This window comes from Thecamonas trahens (assembly GCF_000142905.1).
Source record: "Thecamonas trahens ATCC 50062 unplaced genomic scaffold supercont1.13, whole genome shotgun sequence".
NCBI lineage: Eukaryota > Apusomonadida > Apusomonadidae > Thecamonas > Thecamonas trahens.
Genome location: NW_013657667.1, coordinates 437,772 through 460,768, shown reverse-complemented (window position 1 = coordinate 460,768; position 22,997 = coordinate 437,772). Strand labels below are relative to the sequence as shown.

The window sequence follows — 22,997 nt, the reverse complement described above, 5'->3', positions numbered from 1 at the left end:
TCCCTCTCTATCTCTCCCGCTCGCCTCACACACATGGCAACGCAGACAGAGCTGGCCCAGGAGACGGCCAAGGCCCGCGAGCTGTTCGGAAAGGCTCTCGCGGGAGACCTTCGTGGCTACGATACTCGATTCGACTCGGTTCTTGTGACCAAGTTCACCTTTTCCTATGATCCGCCTCCGTTTCTGGCCGACAAGCGACTGGAGGAGGCGTCGGCTGAGGCTGCCGGCGCAGGAGCAGTGCCTCCTGCTGCTGGTGGCGATGGCCCGCGAGGCTCTCGCCAATCTGCTGCCGCTGCTGCACGCTCAGCTGCCGCCGTTGCCTCGGCGCTTTCCAAGGTTGCAGACGTCGACGAGATCTTCTCCTCCTCGCGCCGCCGCGAGCTGAATGCTGTGCAGATCATGGCCTTTGCTCCGCCGACGGCGCGGACCGCGGCCATGGTGACGACGGTGGTCGTCCGCCGCGACGCCTCGCTGCTCATGCTCCGCGACCATGATGGCAACACCCTGTTGCATCTGGCTGCAGAGGCTGACAACGGACCGGTGGTCGAGGCGCTCCTCGACGCCGAGCTGCCCATCGAGCGGATGCGTGAAATGATGGCCCGCAACGCCCGCGGACAGACCCCGCTCCACCTCGCTGTCGCCAATGCCTCCAACGCTGTCATCCGCATCCTCCTTGCTGCCGTCACCGCGGAAATGGAGGATGTCATGGCGCCCATGCTCGGCGAGGCGAGCCGGGCAAGGCACCGCCCGGGCCCGTCTCGTCTCGAAGACGACGACGACCTCACTGCGTCTGCTGCTGCCGCCGCCGCCAAGCACGACATCCTGCTACAGGGCGATCCGGCCGAGGATGCCCTCACCCTCACCTACGCCCAGTCGGGCTCCATTGCCGCTGCGCTTCCACTCAACGCCATGCTCTACCTCCGCGACATGGACGGTGACACTGTTCTTCACTACGCCGTTTGTCGTGGCTCGGTCGCCCTTGTCCGCATCCTCATTGCCAAGATCGCCGAGCTACCGCCGACCTTCCTGCCAGGCGCGTACAACTCGTGCAACCATGCCGGCGCCAACGCTCTCATTGCTGCCTGCATCGCCGGTCGCGCCGCCATCGCCCTAGAGCTCCTCAACGTCCGCGGTGTCGATGCCACTGCCCGTGACGCCTTTCGCCGCTCCGCCCTCTTCTACTCGGCCGCTGGTGGCCTCTCCCGCGTCGTTGACGCCCTGCTCTCTTCCGAGCGCATGCCGCGCGTCGAGGCCGGGGCCGCCGTCGATACCCGCGACACTCGCGGCTTCACCCCGCTTCTTCTTGCCGTCCGCAACGGCCACAAGTCGGTCGTCAACTCGCTCCTCGCCGCAGGCGCAAACGTCAACACCCGTGATGCGAACGGCCGCTCCGCCCTCCACTACGCAGCCTCGGAAAAGCTCGCCGCCCCGCTGGCCTCGGATCTCATGTCTGCCGGCGCAAGCCCCCAGCTTCGCGCCGGACCCGAGCTCTACACCCCGCTTATGACTGCTATCGTCGCCAACCAGGAGCGCTTTGTCCGCACCCTTCTCTCGTCCAAGGTCTTCAAGCCCGCTCTCCATCTACTCGATCGTGATGCCGAAGGCAATACTGCGCTTCACCTTGCACTCCTGCACAGGCGTCCTACCATCGCCCTGCTTCTTGTCGATGCCGCGCCGGCGACCAAGGCCATCGAGATGCCGCAGCGAAGCCCGGTTTCCTCCTCTGCCATCTCGCCCAACATGACTGTCCCGGCTAGCGGACCGGCTCTTGCCACTGCAAACTGCGCCGTCGCCTTTCACAAGGAGGCCCGTAAGAACCAGAACTCTGTCGCCGCCGCCGCCGCCGGTGACGTCACCTCGCGCCGTGGCGCTATGTCGTCCTCCCGCAGCGTCTCTCGCCGCATCGAGTCGCTCGAGGACGCGTTCGGCCGGCCCGCCGGCGAGGCATACGCCCCAGCCGCTGTTGACATGCACGACCTTCACGCCCGCGCCACCCCACTGCACCTCGCTGCCGCCGCAGGCTACAACGCCGTAGTCCGCGCCCTCCTTGCCAAGCACGCATCACCCTTTGCCATCGACGCCGAGTCGCAGACTCCACTCTATGCCGCCACCCACCACGGCCATGATGACGTCGCCCTCACCATCGCGAAGGACGCCGCCGCCAAGGCCTGTCCGCTCGGCTCGCTCGACCAGCTCGCCAAGGTCATGGGCCTCCCGCACCTCGACACCGCCTCGGTCCTTGTCCTTCTCGCGGCTCACATCGACGGCGCCCCGCACTCGACCCCGCTCCACCGTGCCACCGCCACAGGCTGTGTCCGCTTCCTTACTTTTTGGATGGAGCGCACCCACCCGACCGTGCTCGCTACCGCCTGGTCGCGCCCTGACGCCGACGGCGAGCTCCCACTCTTCAAGCTTGTCTCGGCCTCACTTGCGGACGTTCCGACGTCAAAGGTAGTTAGCCTCTACTTTGAGCGCGTCCACGGCTTTACGCCAAAGTACGATCCGTTCCCGGACACCTCCCTCGCCGCTGCCATCGCTGCGCCGACCAGCGAGCCACGCCGCACCCGCCACAAGCCACGCCGTGGCGAGGCAGCCCCCGAGCCCGAGCCCACACCTGATGCTGGCGACGCCGACTCGGACACCGGCGGCGAGCAGAATCCGAGACTGGACCACGTCGAGCCGGTGGCGCTCACCAAGAACGACTTTCAAAAGTCGCGTTTCTCGTCACAGACCGTCAACTACTCGTTTGTGACCAACACCGTTGGCGACACACTCCTTACTTGCGCGGCTAAGACTGGCAAGCTCGGCTGCCTCTCGCTCCTCTACTCCCTCGGGCTCGACATTCACGTCCGCGGCGCCGCCGCCCGGCCGCCGCTCCTTGCTGCTGCCCACAATGGCCACGAGGCCGTCGCTTCTTTTCTGGCAGCCGTCAAGCCAAAGACGAAGAACCATGCCCCGGCCGCGGAGCTCCACCGTATCGACATCACCGCCGCTGACGACCGCGGCCGCACCCTCCTGCACTACGCCGCAGACAAGGGCATGGCGGGCCTCTACTCGGACATTGCCGACACCTTTATCGACAAGGGCCTCTTCGACGCGCCCGACATCCATGGCGCGCGCCCGCTCCATCTCGCCATTGCTGCCGGCCACTCGGAAATTGCCATCAACATCATCATTTCCGGCTGCGCAGACATCAACGCCCAGGACGGTCGCCGCTACACTCCGTTCCATCACGCAGTCACGGTTGGCGACGACCTTGTCGCGCTCGCGCTTCTTTGCTCGCCGGCCTTTCTCGAGCCGCGCCATCCGGTCCACTCGATGGCTGCTGGCGCCCTCATCGAGCTCCCGCCGCTGCACATGGCGCTCGCCGCCGGCCATGTTGACCTCATCAGCCAGCTTTTCCCGTACTCGGCAGATGTCCACCCTGACGTCCGGCGCGAGCGCGAGCCGCCCATCAACGAGGACAACTCGCGCTCGACTGCCCAGTACACCACTGCTGCGAGCTCGCTCTTCCGCATGAGCCTCGTCGATGCCGAGGGCAACACCCTGCTCCACGCCGCCGCCAAGCACGGGCATGCTGAGCTTGTCCGCGATCTCATCATCGCTGCTCTCGACATCGAAGGTCTTGTCCGTGCCCGCAACAACAACATGCATACCTTTTTCCACGTTGCCCTCGCTGCAGCGGCCACAGACGTCGTAGGCGTCGTTGTCGACCTCGCCCACTCCAACGACGAGGTCGGCTCGGAGCTCCGCAAGGTTCTCCTCCGCTCGGTCATGAGCGACAACTGGAACCCGACCCAGGAGACTCCGATGCACCTCGCCCTCGGCGCGCCGCCCGACTCTGTTCCCGAGCTTGTCGACGCCCTCTTTCGCCTCTGTGACCTGTATGTTCCCAAGGCCGCGGCCGCGGCCGCGGCCTCGGACAATGGCTCCGCCGCGCCGGACGCCCGCCCGCCGTTTGCAGAGACCAAGCTCGGCGTCTCCATCCTCGGTTCGCGCGCCGGCATGGCCGACTACCCGACCAACTATCTTGAGCTACACTTTCTCATCCGCGAGGAGTTTGGCAGCGACTCGTCGTCGGTCTTGCCCGTCGCCTCGCCGGAGACCATTGCCGATCTCGTCTCCAATCATGGGTATACCCATGCTGCCGGATGCTGTGCCGCCTCGGTCATTCCGCCGTCGCTCTCGGCAAAGTACGGCAAGTACATCTACGCTATTGACATGCCCGACACGCTTCCGCTTGTCCTCTACCGCTCGCGTCGCGGCGATTCGGCTTTCTTCTGCTCAGCCCAGCGTGGCGCCGCGCTCTACGCCCGTGGCCTTGGCTTTGAGAGCGTCTCTGTTCAAGGTTACGTCCCACAGACCATGCACCCGGACACCGTCTCGCTCCTCAACGCTTTTCTCCCGTCGGCACTCGCCTTTTCGCGCCAGGTCCTCTCGCCGGGCTCCTCGCTTGCCGCACACCTGCGGCTCCACGGCTCGGCTGCTACCAAGCTCCTCGGGGCGGACTTTGACGCTCGCTACGCAGAAGCCGCAGCCACGGACCTGCGCGTCGCTGCCTCGAGCGCCAACATCTCGTCAACCATCGCGCTCCAGGTCTCGGCCGGAGGCGACGAGCCAAGTTCGCCAAGCCGGGCTACCGCCCCAGACGCCAGCGGTGCCGCCCCCACCAACTCGCCCCCGCGAGGCAGCGGCCAGGAAAAGGTCCACACCTCGAGCACCTCCCACTGGCCGCCTGTCCCAGCACCGGTCCGGACACTGGTCGAGGGCCAGGTCCTACTCCTCCCGCGCTCGCGCGCTCCCACCACCATCCGTCACGGTCAGACAACCCTTCTCCACGAGGCCATTCTTCGCGGGAAAGAGGAGCTTGCCATCCGGCTGGTCACCATCGGCTCGCCCATTAACGCGTCCACCGCGTCGGGCACCACCGGACCGCTCACACACGGAAAGTCGCCAACCGAGTCGACGACGCCGCTCATGGAGGCCGTCTCGCGCAACATGGTCAACCTCGTAGCCACCTTGCTCCAGCGCGACGATGTTCAGCTCGACACCCTCAACATTGACTCGCAGACCGTTCTCCACGTAGCGGTAGCCTCGGGATTCTCCGAAGTCGCCAAGCTCATCATCGACAAGGCTTTTGCCATGTGGAGCGCCTCTTCGCACGCACTCGAGCTCTTTGTCAACGCCCAAGACGCGTTCTCCAACACCGTCCTCCACTACGCAGCCCGGTCCGGCATGGGCGAGGTGTTGGGCATTCTCCGCCAGCGCGCCGACGCCCACCAGGTCGAGCTCGACGTCAACGCCCGCAACGCTGAGCTCCGCACTCCGCTCATTGTCGCCGCTGCCTTCCGCCGCCCGTTCATCGCCACCGAGCTCCTCAGATGGGAGGGGACCAAGACCGAGCTCCTCGACTCCAAAGGCCGGTCCGTCCTCCACTACGCCTGCAAGCGGAAGCTGACTCAGCTCTCGCTCCTGCTCATCAAAGCGCTCGAGGCACAGATGGAGACCGCTGGCGGCCTACAGGCCTCGCTCTTTGCCTCGCAGCCGGCTTTTGTGGCCAATGTGAGTATCAAGGCGACGGCCACGACCTCGTCGCGTGACATGACCGCCCTCGCCCGTCGTCGCCAGGGCGGCGGTAACTCGTCCGGCGGCGCTTCAGTCTCCGCCAACGTCATGCGCGCGCGGACCGCGCTTGCCGAGTTCCTCGACTCGCTCGACGCCCAGGGCCTCTCGCCGTTTCTCTACGCCGCCCGCGCCGGCGACACAACCGTTGTCACCGCGCTCGCCCGCGCCGGCGTTGAAGTCTACGCACTGGCGGCCGACGGCTCGTCGGCACTTCACCTTGCTGCCCGCGGCGGCCATGTCTCACTCCTCCACTGGATGATCGACGCCCTCACCATGCCGTCACTGAGGCGGACCATTCCGTCGCTGGCGGATAAGGGTGCGTTCTTTATCAACGCCTTTATCAATGGCGCAGACATGACTCAGGCGACCCTCATTCACCTCGCCGTCGCTCATTCGCTCGACTCAGTTGTCCGTGCCCTCATTCGCCTCGACTCGTCGACTCGACAGCTGAGCCTCGCTCTGGCCCGCGACGAGGCCATTCCGTTCTCTCCTGACATGCGTAACGTTGCCCGCATCCCGCGCGACGCCCAGAGCACGGCCTCGCGCACCACCGGCGCCGTCTCCGAGCCGAAGCGGCGACGCCTTGATGCCATGGTCGGGCGCAAGGGCAAGTCCGGCTCGACTGCGGCCTTGACCGGAAGCGCCGCTGCCGACGGTGCCACCAAGGAGCGCTCAGAAGAGATGCTCTCTGAGACCGATCTCATTTTCGTCGACCTCTTTGGCCGTGACTCGATGCAGCGGACGCCGCTCATTGTCGCCTGCGAGGCTGGAAACGAGATCATTGCCCTCACCCTCCTCGACCATATCGACGCCTTTAAGATCTCCGACGAGGGCATGGCTGCCCACTCGGGCCGCTCGTCTACCTCGCCGTCCAAGCGCAAGCGCGAGTCGTGGCGAATTATGGCCCGCGACGCCCACTCGCGCACCCCGATGCACTTTGCCTGCATGCATGCCATGACTAAGGTCGCCATGCGGTTGTACGACATCTACGGCTCGATGTGCCTCCACTTTTTGGATGACAAACGCCAGTCGCCGCTGCATTATGCTGTCTCTGCCGGCCAGCTTGGCCTGCTCCGGGCGCTCCTCAAGGCGCTCGCAGACACCGCGTCGGACGCCTCGAGCACTTTGACCGGAACGTCACGGCTGGCAAAGGCCGCTGGCAGCAGCGCGCCAAACTCGTCGCTCTCGGCCTCGGTCTCGGTCTCACGGGCCAAGGACTACTCGCTCAACACCATTGCCGAGCTTGTCCACGCCGCGCTTCTCTCGTCGTACCTCGACGTGGCTGCCTTTCTGGTCACAGACCTGGTCGCCCAGGCCACTGTCACCAACCAGATCCAGTCGGAAGTCCTTCTTGCGCTTGTCGAGACAACTATCAAATCGCCGCGCTCGCTCGACGTCGGACTCGGCATGCTCGAGATTTCCGGCCTCACCACCATGTCGACCGACTCGATCGGCGTCACCGCGCCGATTCTTCACCGCGCCGCGGCCGCTGGCCACTATTCGTTTGTCCGCGGCCTCATCTCCAACATTCAAGTCTCCAACTCGCGCTCCCATCTCGCGTGGTACGTCCTCATGCGGCTCTTTACCATGCCCGACGCCTCGTCGCGGAATCCCATCCAGGTTGCCGTCGCCCGCGGCGACGTCTCGCTCGCCGCACTACTTGTTGCCTTTCTCCCGCAGCCATCGATGGAAATCGGCCTGCGGTTTTGCGAGAACGAGATCGGCGTCGGTCTACTCGACCAAGTCGAGAAGGCCAACATGCCGCACGTCCTCGGCCTCCTCCTCGCTACTCGCTTTGAGGTTGTTATCGACTCGGAAACACAGTCGGGCATCACCCCACTCATCGAGTCGATCTCATCCGGTCGTGACGTCAACTCGCTCCTCCTTCTCGCCGCCGACGCCCAGACCTTTATCGAGCGGCTCAACGCGTCGACTGCACTCGCGGCCTCGCTCGAGGGCCAGGGCGACTCGCCCGTCCTCCCGTTCCTCCTTGCCCACGCCTGCGACGGCATCGGGCTCGCCGCCTACGAAGAGGGCGACATCGAGCTTGTTGATGCAGTCGCGGTCTACCTCTTCAACTTTGCCAAGGAAGCCCTCGGCCAGACCCGCTCGCTCACCATTCTCGCCGCTCTTCTCTTCAAGCTCACTCGCCACAACGAGCCACTCATCAAGCACGCTGGCCACTACTTGCCCGCCAAAGAGAGTTCGCGGCGCCGCGGCGGCACCGCTGCCAGCGCAGACGCTGGTGTTTCTGCAGAGCACGTCCTCTCGCGCTCCAACGTCCTCGCCAATGCGCTCGCCAACGTCTCGGCGCGAGTGACTGGCAACGGTGTGCCGCAGCTGGGCCTTGCACTCGGCGCCTCGACATCGGCCAACGCCACCTCGGAGCCGCTCTCTGCCACGGGCTCAGTCCCCAAGTCGATGCTTCATGAGCTCTACGACGCTGCCATCGAGAACCGCCGACTTGACGTCATGCCGCTCCTCCACGTTGCCGTCGGCCTTCCCACGCGCGACCAGTACATGCGCATGCTCGAAATGATGGTCGGGGTTAACGAGTCGGCCGTCGACATCGCCTACCTGGGACACACCCTGTCCGAGGCCACCGCGCTGAGCCTCTTCAACGACCTCTACGCCGAGGAGAAACAGCGGAACGAGGCCAGCATTCGCAAGACCGCAGCCGCAGCCGCTACCCCCGACGGCGAGCAAACCGAGGACGAGGTCGTCGACGCCGGCGCAGACCATCTTGTCCTCCGCTCGTGGGTTGTGCCGTCGACTCGCCATAGCGTCCTTCATCTTGCTGCCAAGCTCGCCATGCCCGGCCTCTTTGAGACCGTGTTCGTGGCAATGGTGGCCGAAGAGGAGGAGGCCCTCCGCGCCCGCCAAGCGCAGGGCACTCTCGACAACGACGGGGACGACGGCTTTGACGACGAGTTTGACTTTGAGCAGCGCGCCGGATACGACGGCGAGCCAGACTCACCGCGCTCGCTCGCTGACCGCGCCCACATCGCCGTCCTCGGCCTCCTCGACGAGTCGGCGTACTCGGTCGTTCACTACGTCGTCGACAAGGCTGTACCGTACTTTACCCAGTGGTTCTTTGACACCTTTGCCCCTCCCGTCGTCGGCGGCAATGCCCGAAACGGTCTCGTCCCCTGGCTGCAGACCTCGCACAAGACCGAGTCGGTGGTCAACATGCTTGCAGCACATGGCCATTTTGCGCTTCTCGAGAACCTCTTTGCCGCCTGCCCGTCGGATGCGTTTAAGCGCAAGCTCGTCACCACAAAGTCGTCGCTCACGGCAAGCACAGTCCTCCACACCGCCATCGCGTCAGGCTCGGTAGCCACAGCCCACGTGGTCCTCGACCAGCTCCTTGCTCGCCTCACCGACCGCAAGGAACGGTGCGCGGCGCTCTTCACGGCTCGCAACACTGAGCGATGCGTTCCGCTGCAGCTTGCCGCAGCGCAGGGCATGGGAACCGTGGTCCAGGCCATCCTCGCCCGCGACGAGAAGCGGTCGGGTATCTCGGTCGCTGAGCCGCTCCGTGTCGCCCTTGAGTCTGGCTTTGTCTCGATCGCCATTCAGCTTGTCCAGGGCGGCGTCGACGCCATTGCTCGCCACAAGGCCCAGAACGCCGGCTCCATTTTTGTCGCCGGCTCGACCAACCCGCTCAGCCTGGTGTGTGCACGTGGCTTTGAGCCCGTCCTCAACAAGTTCAAGTCTGGCCACGGCATTGTGCGGACTCTGCTCAAGATCGACATGCCACTCATGGGCGCGCTGGTCAACGGCAAGCTCGCCCTCGTCAAGCAACTCTGGACCAAGGGCGTCGAGCGGCCCGAGGGCTACTTTCTGCGTGCGCTCTCCCGCTCCTACACCGCGCTTGTCATGTTCATGCTCGGTGCCGATGACACGCTCACGAGGTTTAAGGCCCTCTCACGGCATTTGCCACCGTTGGACATCAATGCAAAGTCGAGCACCAATCGCTTCCAGCAGACAGCGCTTCACCTTGCGGTTGCCAACTCGCTCGAGGATGTCATCGTGCCGCTCCTCCGCCGCAAGCCCGAGTTTGTCGGGGATTTGTTTGGCTTCAACCCGCTGCACTATGCCGTGCTCAAGAAGGACACCCGATACGCGCAACTGCTTCTCTCGCCACTCGCCCGTGCCTCGATGGTAGTTTCTGGCTCAGCCGAGGCTCAGGGGAAGCTCTCGTACCTGCACCTGGCCGCACGCAACTCAGTCTTTATGCTCAAGCTCATTCTTCGGGTCTCGGAGCTCTCGCGGCTAGTCGCCAACGCCGACGCCAAGGCCGGTGGCGTCAAGACTGGTCGCGCTGCTCGTCGCTCCCGCGGCGGGCGCGGCCGCGGTACTGGCCCAACCTCGCACCTCCCGCCGACACTGCCGTCCATCGAGGTCGCAGTCGGTGGGCCCATTCCGGCCATGCACGACGTCCGGGTCAACATCCAGTTTGCCGAGAACCTGCAAAACTCTGAGATGGCCAAGACCGGCGACTGGTCGCTTGCCCATCTCACAGGCTCGCTGGTCGGCTTTGATGCCTCGCGCACTATCGCAGGCCGGAGCCCGTCGACTCGAGCTTCAGTCCGCGCGTCCATGGCCGACCCGGCGTCGGGTGCGTCGCGCACCCCAGAGTTTGTCTTTGTCGACCTTAACGCCAACATCGATGTCTCGGACCTGCAGCCGTTCACCGTCCAGGTCAATGCGCGCATGACCACAGACGAGACGCCGCTACTCATTGCTCTTGTCTCGTTCCGCGGCTCGGCTGCAAAGACGGAGCTCGACAAGTTTCTCGAGCTGGGCACGCCCGCTTCGCGCGCCGCCACCATCGCCGAGGGCTTCCGCCTCCTCCAGAGCAAGCACAGCGCAGCTGACGAGTCTGCCTCCGCCGGGCACGTTGTCGCCGGTAGCGCCTCGGGTGTTTACCCGGCCGATGACGGCGACGCCCTTGAACACCCGTTTGTGGCGCGGTTTTCGGCCCGCGACGGACGCTCGTCGTACGGCTCGCTCCTCCCGCGGGTCGACGTCGCTCTGGAGCTTCTTCGCCGCCCGCCGGCGCCGCTTGAAGTCCGCGTTGCCTCGGGCAAGCGCTACTCGCCGCTCTCAGTCGCCATCGAGATCGGCCACCCTGAGCTTGTCAAGCTCCTGCTCCCTTTTGCCTCTGAATCAGCCTTCCAGTCGGGATCGTGCGAACCGACCCATCTCACCAGGCACGCCCTCACCGCCGCCGGCTCTATCCAGTCGATGTCGCAGCCAAAGTCAAGCTCGCAAGGCCCGGCGGTCACGGCAAACGCTGCCGTGCCCGCGTCCACTAGCCGCAACTCGCGGCTCACGCCGCTCCACCTCGCTATCCAGGCTGCCAACTTTGACGTCGCCTCTGCGCTGCTCAACCATGCTGCCGTCGACTGGGCGGCCGACGTCATGGTTGCCAAGTCGCTCTTGCTCGAGGCGCTTCCGTTCCCCTACATTCTTGGGAAGCTCATCCGGCACGGACTCTCGGTCATGGAGGGCCAGCCTCTCATTCGCGCCTGTCGCCGCGGGTACATGCATGCAGCTCTCATGCTTCTTGGACTTGGATGCGACCCGATGGCGGTAGCCCGCTCCGACAAGAGCGGGCTCAAGTCGACGCCGCTCCACTATGCTGCGCTTCACGGCATGACCGCTGTCGTTGTTGCCATGCTCCTCATTCCAGGCGTCGAGATGGTCAAGGACTCAAAGGAGCAGACACCGTTCCTTGTTGCGTGCAAAGCCAACAAGTCGTCGACTGCGCTGTGGGTGGTGCGGACAGTCGAGGCCGTTCCCACGCTCGAGATCAACCTCTCGGACTCGAACGTCGACTCTGAGGCCGCCATCCACTTTGCTGCCCGGTCGGGCCTGGTCTCGCTCACCAAGTATCTGCTCGCCCACGGTGTGGGTGTCGACCAGCCCGGCGCACAACGGCAGACGCCGCTCATTGCTGCCTGTGCCTCGCGCCATGCCGAGCTAGCCATGCACCTCCTCCGCGCCAACGCCGATGTCAACGCCAACGACCGTGAGGAGCAGACCGCGCTTCACTACGCTGCCCGCAAGGGCCTCATGGACGTTGTGCGTGCGCTCGTTGGTCGCGGCGGCGGCTCGATGCGGGCCGACAAGAACCTAGACCTGCCTATTCACATGGCGTGTAAGTACGCCATGCTCGATGCCGGCGACGACGCCATTGCGCTCTTCCTCATTGAGCACTTTGTGGCGAACCACCGGTCCAAGACTGAGTACGTCTCACTCATGATCAACTCGCAAGGTCTTGGCGGATGGACGCCGCTCCACTATGCTGCCGCCGGTGGCTTGCCCAAGCTCACCGCGCTTCTACTCCGTTGGAACGCCGACGCGTCGCTCAAGGCTACGCCGCTGGCTACCCACACACCGGCGCTCCTCGCCGAGGAGAGCGACGAGCCGCGAACGCCTATCTACTATGCCATGAAGATGGGTCACGCCGCGATTGCCATGTCGCTCCTCGATCGCCCTGAGGCCGACGTCGAGCTCGACGCGCTCTTGCACGTGGCGCTCGACCAGCTCGCTGGTGTCGGTGTCGCCTATGCCGAGTCGTTCCGTCACATTGCCCACAAGCTCATCGAGGACGGCCATGGCGTGGCGGTGCCGAACGCCCGCGGCGAGACGCCGCTCATGCGCGCCTGTGCCATCGGTGAGCCTGAGCTTGCGCTCAAGCTCATTGCTGCCAACGTAGAGGTCAATCACACTTCGACCGCCACCAAGGCTACCGCCCTGCACTTTGCTGTCGACAAGGGCCTCACCTCGGTCGTCACCGCGCTTGTCCGTGAGGGCGCTGTTCCGGAAAACGCACTCACCGTCGACTACGAGAACCCGCTGCACCTGGCATGCAAGGTCGACGACCTCCGCCTCGCGCGGACCAAGCTGGAGATCGCGCACTCGCTACTCTCGGGCAAGGGCGTCAAGAGCAAGTCGCGCAACTCGACGGCGGCACTGGCCTCGGCGTCCAAGTCGGCCAAGGGCTCCGGTCCGTCCGACGCTGTCGCCGCCCTCGCTGCGCAGGAGACCAAGGTCACTCACCAGCGCCCGCTACATGTCCTCTGCATGACGGCCACTACTGCCGAGCACTCTGCGCTGGACAAGCTGCTCTCCAAGGTTGCGATGGATCTCATCAACGCCCACAAGGACGCGCTTGGCGTCTCGGATGCCGCTTCGCCGCCGGGCACGCCGCTGCTTCATGCCTACCGCATGGGCAACACCACGCTTGTCAAGCTACTCATCCAGGCCTCGACCGGTGAGAAAATGCGTGAGGGTGCCAGCGAGACCTACGTCTCAGTCCTCGACAAGGCGACCGCCAGTGGCGAGCCCATTCTCCATTGCGCCATACGCAACGGCGACGTCGCCGTCATCCGCGAGCTGCTTGCCGCCAAGGCCTCGCCCGTAGTCGAGAACAAGATGACTGGCAACAAGCCGCTCCACCTCGTCTGCTCGTGCATTGAGAGCTCGCGGTCGGGCAAGAGCCTCCTTGCCGGGGCCAAGCCCATCACTGACGCCCAGGCCTCGCTCATCGCCATGCTTCTCCTTGCCGAGATGGAGTCATCAGACAAGCTCACTATTGAGAACCTGACCGCCACCGATCGAGAGGGTATGACCCCGCTCCACCACGCGTGCCGCAACCCGTCGCGCGCCTCGGTCGCTTCGGCGCTCATCGACCGCATTGTCGAAGTCGATCCCGAGTTCTCGCTCGACGAGTGCGTCGATGACTCGGGCCGTACCCCGCTGCACTACGCGTGCATGAACGGCGCACCCGAGTCGCTTGTCACCAAGCTCATTGCGCTCGGCGCAAACCCGGCGTGTACAACCCGCGACAATGACAACGCACTGCACCTCGCCATCCGCCACTCGCACAACCTCACACAGTCGCTGGTAGCCAAGGCCGCGTCCATGCGCAAGGAGGAGGTTGTTGCCATCCTTGGCGAGCTCATCCATCTCAAGGAGGACTCTAGCCGGCCGAGGGAGGTCCGCAACGCGGCCAACAAGCTCCACCGCTCGCTTGAAAACGCCAAGTCGTCGCGTCGCCGTCGCTGGGCTGTCCTCTCGGCCTTTCATTTTGCCGTCGCCGAGGAAGCCGCCACCATGGCTGGCGACGATGAGGACAACGGCCGGTCGGCTCACGAACCCAAGCTGCCCAACGCCGCAGACCTGCCGCCGTCCTTCCAGTCAGACCTTCGCGCGTGGCGCAGGCTGGTCAAGCTTGCCGGCCTCCGTTCCGACTTTGAGGACGTGCTTGATGCCGTGAACAGCAACAACGAGACGCCGCTGCTGCTTGCGTGCAAGCACGGCGATGCCGCCGCCGCCGTCGACCTCATTGACCAAGCTGCTGACGTTGAGCACGTGGACAACAACAAGGCAACCATCGTCCACTACGTGTTCGAAAAGGGCCTCGATGAGGTCTTTGACAAGCTTGTTAATCACCCGACCGCATCGCGCCGGCTCTCGGCCAAGCTCGGTGCTCCAGTCAACATCAACGTTGTCGACGCCTCGGGCAACACACCCATGCACTACCTCCTCCGCTCGCCGGACACCGCCTCGCGCATGTTCGACCGAGTGTGGGACTTTTCCGAGGCTGGCACCGGTAACTACATCGACACCTCGGCCACCAACGCTGACAAGGAGAACTTGCTCCACCTCGCCGTCAAGTCGCGCCTGCCATGGAAGACCATTTCCCGCATCTGGACCCAGGCCTCCAAGTGGGGTGGCGCTCACGCTGAGATCATCGACGGCAAGACGTACCCGGACGGCAAGACCCCGCTCGCCCTTGCCATCGAGCTGGGCGAGTCACAACTTGCCATCCAGCTTATCCGCGCCGGTGCTTCGATCGCCGAGACCGATTGCAACGACAACACCATGCTCCATCTCGCCGTCCGCGCAGGCCTGGCCGACGTCGCCATGATCTTGCTCGGCTCGCCTGAGCTCGAAAGCTTCCCAGGGACAGTTGAGGAGGTTCGCGGCTCGAGCTCGGACAAGGCCAAGGTGGCAGGAGCAGGTAAGGCCGCGGCGGCGTCCGGCAATGGTGCTGCAGGTGCTCAGGGCAGCCTCCGCCGCAGCGGAACTCGGGTGGCCTTTTCCGGTGCGGCCGCCAGCTCTGGAGTTACCGGGCGGTCTGCCGCAGGGCGCTCTGATGCCGCAGGCTACTCGCTCTCCAACTACGACGTGGCCGAGGAGATCGCCGTCTCGATCATTGTTGACGTCCTTGATGCCGTCTTTGTCACGCTGGCCGCCTCCGGGAAACTCGACGCTGATGGTCATTCATCGTCAGACGACGAGAGCTCGGACGCCGGTGTTGGCCACGACTCTGGCTCGGACGCCGGTGGCATGTCCGACTCGCTCTCGGACGTCGACGACGGTGAGATCCATCTGCAGGGCGAGCTCGACCCGCTTAAGGTCAACAGCTCGGACGGGGCAACCGCAGTCCACTACGCCGCCGAGCGCGGGATGACCAATGTGGTCAAGGCGCTCATCTCGCACGGCGTGCCGTTTGACGTCCCCAACTCGGCCTGGGCGCTTCCGATCCATCTCGCCATGATCAACGGCCACCCGAGCCTCGCCAAGCTCCTCTTCTGTCAGCACCTAGCCAAGGAGTCGGTCGAGGTGCTCAACGAAAGGTGCCGGCTTGACAACGCGCTTGGACGCAACGTCCTGCACATGGCCATTGCATCGAACGACTACCAAGCCGACTTTGTCAACCATATCATCAACGAGCTGACTTCGGTGGCGCTCTCGGCCATGGACCGTGACTTGAACACCCCGCTGCATCTCGCGCTCAAGCGGGCCTCTTTTGCCGACGTTGTCAAGCACCTCGTCGAGAAGAACTGCAACGTCAACGCCCAGAACTCGGCAGGCGAGACGCCGCTGCACCTGGCAGTCCAGGACAAGGATACCCAAGCGGTCACGCTCCTCCTCAAATCGCCGAACATCAAGCTCAACGAGGTCAACAACGTCGGCGACGCCGTAATCCACGTTGCACTCGCCAACTCGGACCAGGACACCGTGCGTGTTCTTCTGGAGAAGGACGATCTCCAGCTGACGCTAGTCAACTCGCAGCGGCTCTCGGTCCTGCACCTTGCAGCCGAGAACGACCTCATGCCGCTCATCCCGCTGCTTGCCACCCGCGGCCCTCAGTTTAACGCCCTCAACGCGGACGGTCTCACCATCCTGCACGTCATCCTGCACACCGTGCCCGAGCCGGACCTCCGCCGCGAGCTTGTCCAGTCACTGGTCTCCTCGCAGGGCTGTGACACCAACGTGCCTGCGGCATCAAACGGCAACACCATGCTACACGACGCTGCCGCGCTTGGCGACAACCAGATTGTCAACCTTCTCGTCCTGTACAAAGCCGACGTCAATGCCGTCAACTTTGCCGGCCAGACTCCACTTCATCTGGCGGTCCTTGCCGGCGAGATGGCTGTGGTCAAGACGCTCCGCGAGTCTGGCGCCGACGTCAACGCCCAAGACGGCCGCGGCAACTCGGTGCTGCACCTCGCGGTGCTCGGCGGCCATGCGGCACTTGTCCGCTCTCTGCTCCAGCCTGCGCCCATTGCTGCAGACGTGTGTGTCCAGGACGGCGCGGGTCGGCTGCCGTCGCAGTGCTGCGCCGATCCGCAGCTGCGCCAGTTCCTCCTCGGCGCCATGTCACACCGTCCCCAGCTGCCGTACCACCTCGAAGCCCCTGTTGTGTACTCGGTGCCGAAGCGGTCGAACAAGAACTCGGCCGGAGGCACCACCTCGACTGAATCCGGCAAGGAGTCGGGCAAAGGTAGCGCGAGCGGCGGCAAGACCGGCAGCCGCGACCGCACGGCGCCCGACGACGACGGCGCCGATGGTGGTGGCGATGGTGGCGGTGGCGGTGGCGCGGCAGAGACCGTGCAATACCTGCAGGTGGCCCGCAACACGCCGGCCTTCGAGGTGGAGAACCACATTGCCGTCGAGCAGTTTTTCATTCACCGCGACGTGGTCCAGGTCGACCTCGCCCGGACCTACGGGGCGGCGGTGACGTCAGACGGTCGGCTCTTTGTCTGGGGCAACGTCTTTCAGTTCCGCGGCAAGATCATGGCACAATCGGTCGAGATGCTCAAGTACCGGACGCCGCAGGAAGTGACCTTTTTCACCGTTGCCGGCATCCAGGTCACCCGTGTCGCAGTCTCCGACTCGTTCCTCCTCGCGCTCAGCTCAGAAGGCGCGGTCTTCTCGTGGGGCCTCGTTTCGGCACACGACCCACCGTTCCTGGGGCGCACGACCGGTGACGGCCTCTCGCTCGCCGGCATGGAGACGCTCGGACATCCAGGGCGGATCGACACTCTCGAGGGCATGGCCATTGTCGACATTGCCGCCGGCGAGGGCCACGCCGCGTTTGTCACCCGCAACGGGCGGCTCTTCACTTGCGGCTCCAACGCGTTTGGAGAGCTTGGCCTCGGCGCCAAGGCCAACGCGCCCGTACCGGAGCTGGTCAACTCGCTCGCCCGCGCCAAGGAGCATGTGGTTCAGGTGGTGTGTGGGCCAAAGCACACCGTGGTCCGGACGCTTGCCGGCGCCGTGTACACTGCCGGTGGCGGCGACACGGCGCGGCTCGGACACGTCCAAAGCAGGCCGGCCGCGCTCGGCGACCGGACCGACGCCCAGCACTTCCGCAAGATCGACGACCTTGACGGCCAGATTGTCGTCGTTGACATCGCCACGTCGGTGAGTCACACAGCGGTGGTCTCGGCCGCCGGCCACCTCTTCACCGTTGGCAAGAACGACTACGGCAAGCTCGGCCTTGGCGACCGCGACATTGACCACGACCGCTTCGAGCGAGTTCATTTTGACTCACCGGACGTCCGCATTGCGGCCGTCGCCCTTGGCGCCTATCACTCGGCAGCGCTGGACACCGAGGGTCGGCTCTACACCTGGGGCGACAAGAACTCGGGCAAGCTCGGGCTGGTCATCAGCCAGGGCGAGCCGATCACCACCCCGCAGCTAGTTGGCGCGCTCGTTGCCGAGCACATTGTCGGTGTCGCGCTAGGCATCGAGCACTCGGCCGCTGTCTCTGCTACCGGTCGAGTCTATGTCTGGGGCTCTAACATGGATGCCCGCCTCGGTGTTCCAGTCGGTATTGTGAAGGGCGCCAGCTCGTTCGGCGCGCTAGCGGCGAGCGGAGGCTCCATGACCTCGGTCCGCGTGTCGCCGACCGGTGGCGTTGCTGACGATGAGCCGTCGGGTGACGGCGGCGGCACTAGCGGCGCGTCAGGACTCTCGTCAGTCGACATTGTGCTACCAATGATGGTTGAGGGCCTCCACCGTGGCGAGCCGCGCAAGATTGCGGTTGGCCCGACGTCAAAGATGGACGGCTTGGCAACTATTGCAGCGCGGGCGGTTATTACTGAGGACGGCTCGCTGTACGTGTGGGGTCACCCCAAGCTTGTGCCGCAGATTCCTGGTCAGCGGTCCACCGCCAGGCCGGACGATGAGGAATGGCACCGGGCTGCGCTCGCCGCCGTCTTTGAAGCCTCTCATCATGAGGGATATGTCCTCGCTGCGCTTGTCGAGGGCACTGCTCACATGGTCCCGTGCAAGGTCCGCATTCCGCTTTTTGGCGGCTTCCATACCGTCGCTGACGTGGCGTGGTCAACTGCCGATGGCGCCAACGCGGCGCTGGCCATCGTCACAACCTCGGGCGAGGTCTTCTACTGGGGCTGCCACAGCCACATCAGCACCAACGACTACACGGTGCAGCCGGCGCGAGTCTTGCTCTACGAGACGCTGACCGGCTCGATGCCGCAGACCTCGTATGACGCACTGGAGGCTGCGGGCGCGGGAGCGTCGAGCGGCAACGCCGCTAGCTCGGGCGGACGACGAAAAGGCGGACGGGCTGGTGCACGCGCCGGCAACTTGGCCGCCTCGGATGCCTCGTCTGGCTTTGCCGCTACCGCTACGCTGGAGCGCGAAGTCCCGTTCCGGCTGGTGGCCATCGGCCGCGGGCACGCGCTCGAGCACCGTGAGGTCCGGGCGCGATCGGTGGTCTTTGGCTCCATGCACCTGCTCATCCACGACGCACTCGGCCGCGTCTGGTGTGTGACCGCCATGTTGCCAACTAAGACCAGATTCACCGGCAACGTCGACGAAACACTCTCTAGCTTGCTCAATGCCGACGGGGATGTGTACATGGCACCAGGCCCGGGTGGCGTCCAGGTCTCGCGCCTCAGACCGGGACTGCTCAAGATCACCGGCTCGGTGGTGCAGATGGCGGCCGGCGATGAAGTTGCCGCCGTCTTGCTCGCGTCGGCCCAGGTCCTGGTCCTCGTCGGCGACCGGACGGTTGCGCTCAAGGGTGCGTTTGTCAAGGTCGCCGTGACTGGAAAGTCAGTGGCATGCCTCCGGGAGGATGGGCAGGTGACGGTCTACCATGAGTCGCCATCCTCGGCCAAGTCGGGTCTCTACGAGGACGTGTCGGTGGTGCAGTACGGCACCGCCACCTTTATTGACATCATCGGCACACCGGTCCGTGACGACGGCAGCGACGACATGTTCCTCCTCCTCACCGCCTCGGGCAGAGTCGTCGAGTGCTGTGGCGCGGTGGTGTCCGACTCTCAGTTTGCCATCTCGCTGCCAGGCCAGCGGGTTTTGCAGGCCTCGCTGGGCCCAGCGTGTGCCATGGTGTCGACGGTGCAGATGACGCTGTCGAACGAGGTCGGGCCAGCAGAAGCGACGCCCGCGGCTGTGTGCGCGGCGCACCTGCGCCGGGCGTGCGTGCGGTGCGCGTGGCAGCCGTTTGTTCCCCACGCCGCCGTAGTTCTCGGCCTTCCTCGGCGGAACGGCAAGTTTTACATCCACAAGCGGCTTGAGGGTCTCGGCGTGGCGTATGTCTCGTCGCAACTCTCGGGTTCGGCGGCGGTGGTGGGCTTCAACTCGCAGGTCGAGCTGGAGCTGGCCATGACGTCGCTCAATGGGCGCGCCGAGACGGTCAACGACCTTCTTCTCTGGCTCACGCTCGTCCCGATTCAGCCGTGTCTCATGTGCGAGGGTGACAAGTCGGGTTGGTGGTTCCGGTGGAAGGAACCAGGCCAGGTTCCGTTTGCGAGCGATCATCTTTGGGCCAAGCACGCCACGCTCGGGCCGCAGCTTGTGTGCGCCCGATGCGTCATGGCCAACTCGTCGGTGCCTGTCGAGTCGCTCGCAGTGCTGACGCGGATGGCCGAGGACCACATTGCGCGGCTGGTGAGCGCGTGCAACCGTGACGGTCGGCTGTTTGTCGACACCGATTTTGCGCCCGATGAGGCCGCGCTGTGGATGCAGTCGCCGAGCAAGCCTGCCCACGGCCTGGATGGTGTCGGTGTCCCGCGCGAGTGGCGGCGTCTGAGTGAGATGCACGAGGCTATTCCTAACCCCACTATTCTCGCCAAGACCGTCAAGCGCGCCAAAGTCGACATGGTCAAGGGCGAGCTGTGCTCGGACGACGTGCTGGGCATGCTCTCCATGCTAACCACGCACGAGTCGAACATCCACAAGCTCTTCCTTGCCTATGACATCGATGTCGGGGTCTACGCGGTGCGGGTCAGCGTCGACTCGGCGTGGCACTACGTGGTCATCGACGACTACGTCCCATGCGGTAGCCTCGTCGACGCTGACGACGGGTACAGCCCCGAGCTGCTTGCCGCCCGTGGCCCGTTGTACTCGCGGGCCTACGACCCGAACGAGCTGTACGTGGCGCTGCTGGAAAAGGCGGTGGCCAAGGTCCGCGGTGGATACGCCAACCTCAACACGCTGCCGCTCTCGTTGGCGGAGCGCGAGGAGGTCCAGGTCGGCATTGCCCGCCAGCTGACGGGTGGAACTGTCGAGTCGTACATGCTCAAGTCGACGACAATGCAGCACGTGTTGTCGTCGGGCGAGATGTGGGAGACGCTGCTGCGGCACTCGCTGTGTGGACGGCTCATCTCGTGTTGGCGCGAGGACGAGTCAATCACTGACCCCGAGTACCGGACTGACCAGAACTTGCTCGTCAACCACGCGTACACGGTGACAGGTGTGCTGGTGGTCGGTGCCAACCGGCTGCTGCAGATCCGCAACTCGTTTGGCGACGGGTCGTGGGAGGGTGCGTGGTACAACCTCAAGTCCGAGGTCATCCGCGCCGGGCGGCAGAACGAGTTCCTTATGGCGTACAACGACTTTTACGGACCCGAGGGCTTTACCCGAATTGACGTTGTCGACGTCGCCCCGCAGGCCGCAAAGTCGTCGAGTCTTGCCAAGCGGGCCCTTCCATTCCATTGTGGCTGGCGCGACGTCGACGTCACGCGTCCGTTTGCGTACATCTTTGATGTGACGGCCCAGAACACCCAGGTCGTCATCGAGCTTGTCCAGACCTCGGCCAAGGGCCACGGCTCTCAGACCAGCACCCGCATTCGCGACCACATGCTCGACGACTCGACGACCCAGTTTTCGGATGACGAGGGCGACAGCAACAACATGTTTGGCGCCATCGCCACGTCGTCGCTGCTACGGTACTCGGTGCCTGGCGCGTCGGATGACGACATCGGCGACTCTTCGTCGTCGGACGACGAGGCTGAACTCGCCGCCGAGCTCCTCTCCCATGTCAAGCAGGCCCTTATTGCCGAGCCGCTGCTCAGCGAAGACCTGCCAATCCAAGTCCCACTCGAGTCTGGCTCGCTCAATCCGGGCGAGCTCTACGGCGGCATCGACGTGCCCGCGGCCGAAGTTGTGGCGCGGCGCGACGTCAATGCCGGAGTGCTGGAGCCGGTCGAGTCGGCGCGAGCCCGGATCAAGGTCCGTCGCCAGGCCGGTGTCTTCAATCCGTTGTCAGAGGCGCGCGCGCTGTTCGAGCCGCTGCCGGACGGGCTCACTCTCGAAGAGGCCGTGGCGCCCGACCCGTCGCTCGGCCAGCAGGAGATCTGTCTGCTGGTGTGTTTGTGGCGGAAGGAGGACAACGTGTCGATCATTCCATCGCAGGAGGTGGGCGACGTCACCATTCCGCCGCTGCTGTGCGGCGACCTTCGCGTTGCCCACGTCATCAAGCAGGTCTTCCCGCACACCACCAAGCGCATCTCGATCAACCTGCAGCTCTGGCCGCAGGAGGACTACGTCTACTGCATCTTCCCGTCGACTTACTCGACTGGCGGCATGCTGTGCAACCTCGACCTATTTGCCTCGTCGCGCCTCCACTCGGTCGCCCAGGCACCGATCATCCACCATGTTCTCGAGTCGTCCGACGACGAGGAGGAGGACCAGGACGATGCCATCGAGTCGCGCGGGAATGCAAAGCCCAAGCCCAAGGCCAAGAAGCGGACCCACGCCAGAAAGTCAGTCACTGTCCCGACTCGGGCCGAGATCCGAGAGCGGCAGCGCGCTGACGAGGCTGCCGCTGCCGCTGCCGCTGCCACTGCCCAGTCGAATGCACCGTTTAATCCCTACGCCGACATCTTCAACGAGCCGTCGCCACCGGCCGCATCCAATCCCGGCTTTGGCGTCGAGACCGCCCAGCCGTCGCAGCCGCCGGTCCGGCCGATGGTTGCCGGCGGGCCGTACCCGGCTTATGGCTACGGTACTGGCTATTTGCCGCCGCAAGGCTACGGTCAGCCGCACGGTTACCCAGCCCAGCAAGCCTACCCCGTCCAGCAGGGCTACGGTCCGCCACAGGGCTATCCGGTCCAGCAAGGCTACGGCCAGTCGCACGGCTACCCTGCTGCTCAGCCGGCACAGAACCCTCCGCCGTCCGACTACATCGCAGTTGAGGAGACCAGCCAGCCGCCGTCGTCAGCGGGCTCGATGGCATCGGCGGCCTCGTCCGGAAGCCTCTTTGGCCACATCCGTGCGCTCCAGGAAGACGAGAGCGATGGCGAGGAAGAGCGCCGCGGTCGTGCGCCCAGGCGGCGGGCCCGCCGCGGACCCCGAGGTCGTGGAGCCCAGCGAAGCAGTGGCGACAATATCCGCGACGCTCGCTCGCTCGATCTCTTGCGCCGCTCCATCGACGACCGGTCCGAGGACAGCGGCGCCCGTCCACGCCAGCCTCCACGGAGGCGGCGCAGGCAGTAAACCTAACAACGACATTCACATTGCCAAGGGAGAGTTATAGGTTCGGTGGTGACACCATGACATGGCCCATTTTTGGCGCGAGCCTCCAATGGCGAGTCGTCGCCAGTCGCCGCCGGTTTCGCGCCAAGACGGCGAGGGAGCGGCCAAAGACACAGGTCTTCCCGACACAGCGCCACCAGCTTAGCCACCGCCACCTCTCACAGCATGTCTAGCGCCCGCCGAAGGAAAGGCATGCAAGAGGAGGGAGAGAGTGAGCCGCGCACTCCGCCCAAGCCATACACTCTCCATACAGACGTTTC

The 22,997-nt window shown here is 64.8% G+C and overlaps 1 protein-coding gene across 1 annotated transcript in view; it reads left to right on the top strand.

The window, feature by feature from the left end:
• Positions 1 to 33: 33 nt before the first annotated feature.
• The window catches only part of AMSG_03611 (uncharacterized protein), a gene marked incomplete at its 5' end in the record, with an annotated part of 30,487 nt that continues 7,523 nt past the window's right edge, over positions 34 to 22,997 (top strand). The window contains one exon of the mRNA XM_013904502.1: positions 34 to 22,660. Coding sequence (XP_013759956.1) covers positions 34 to 22,660 — 22,627 coding nt within the window. The remainder of the gene's footprint in view (positions 22,661 to 22,997) is intronic.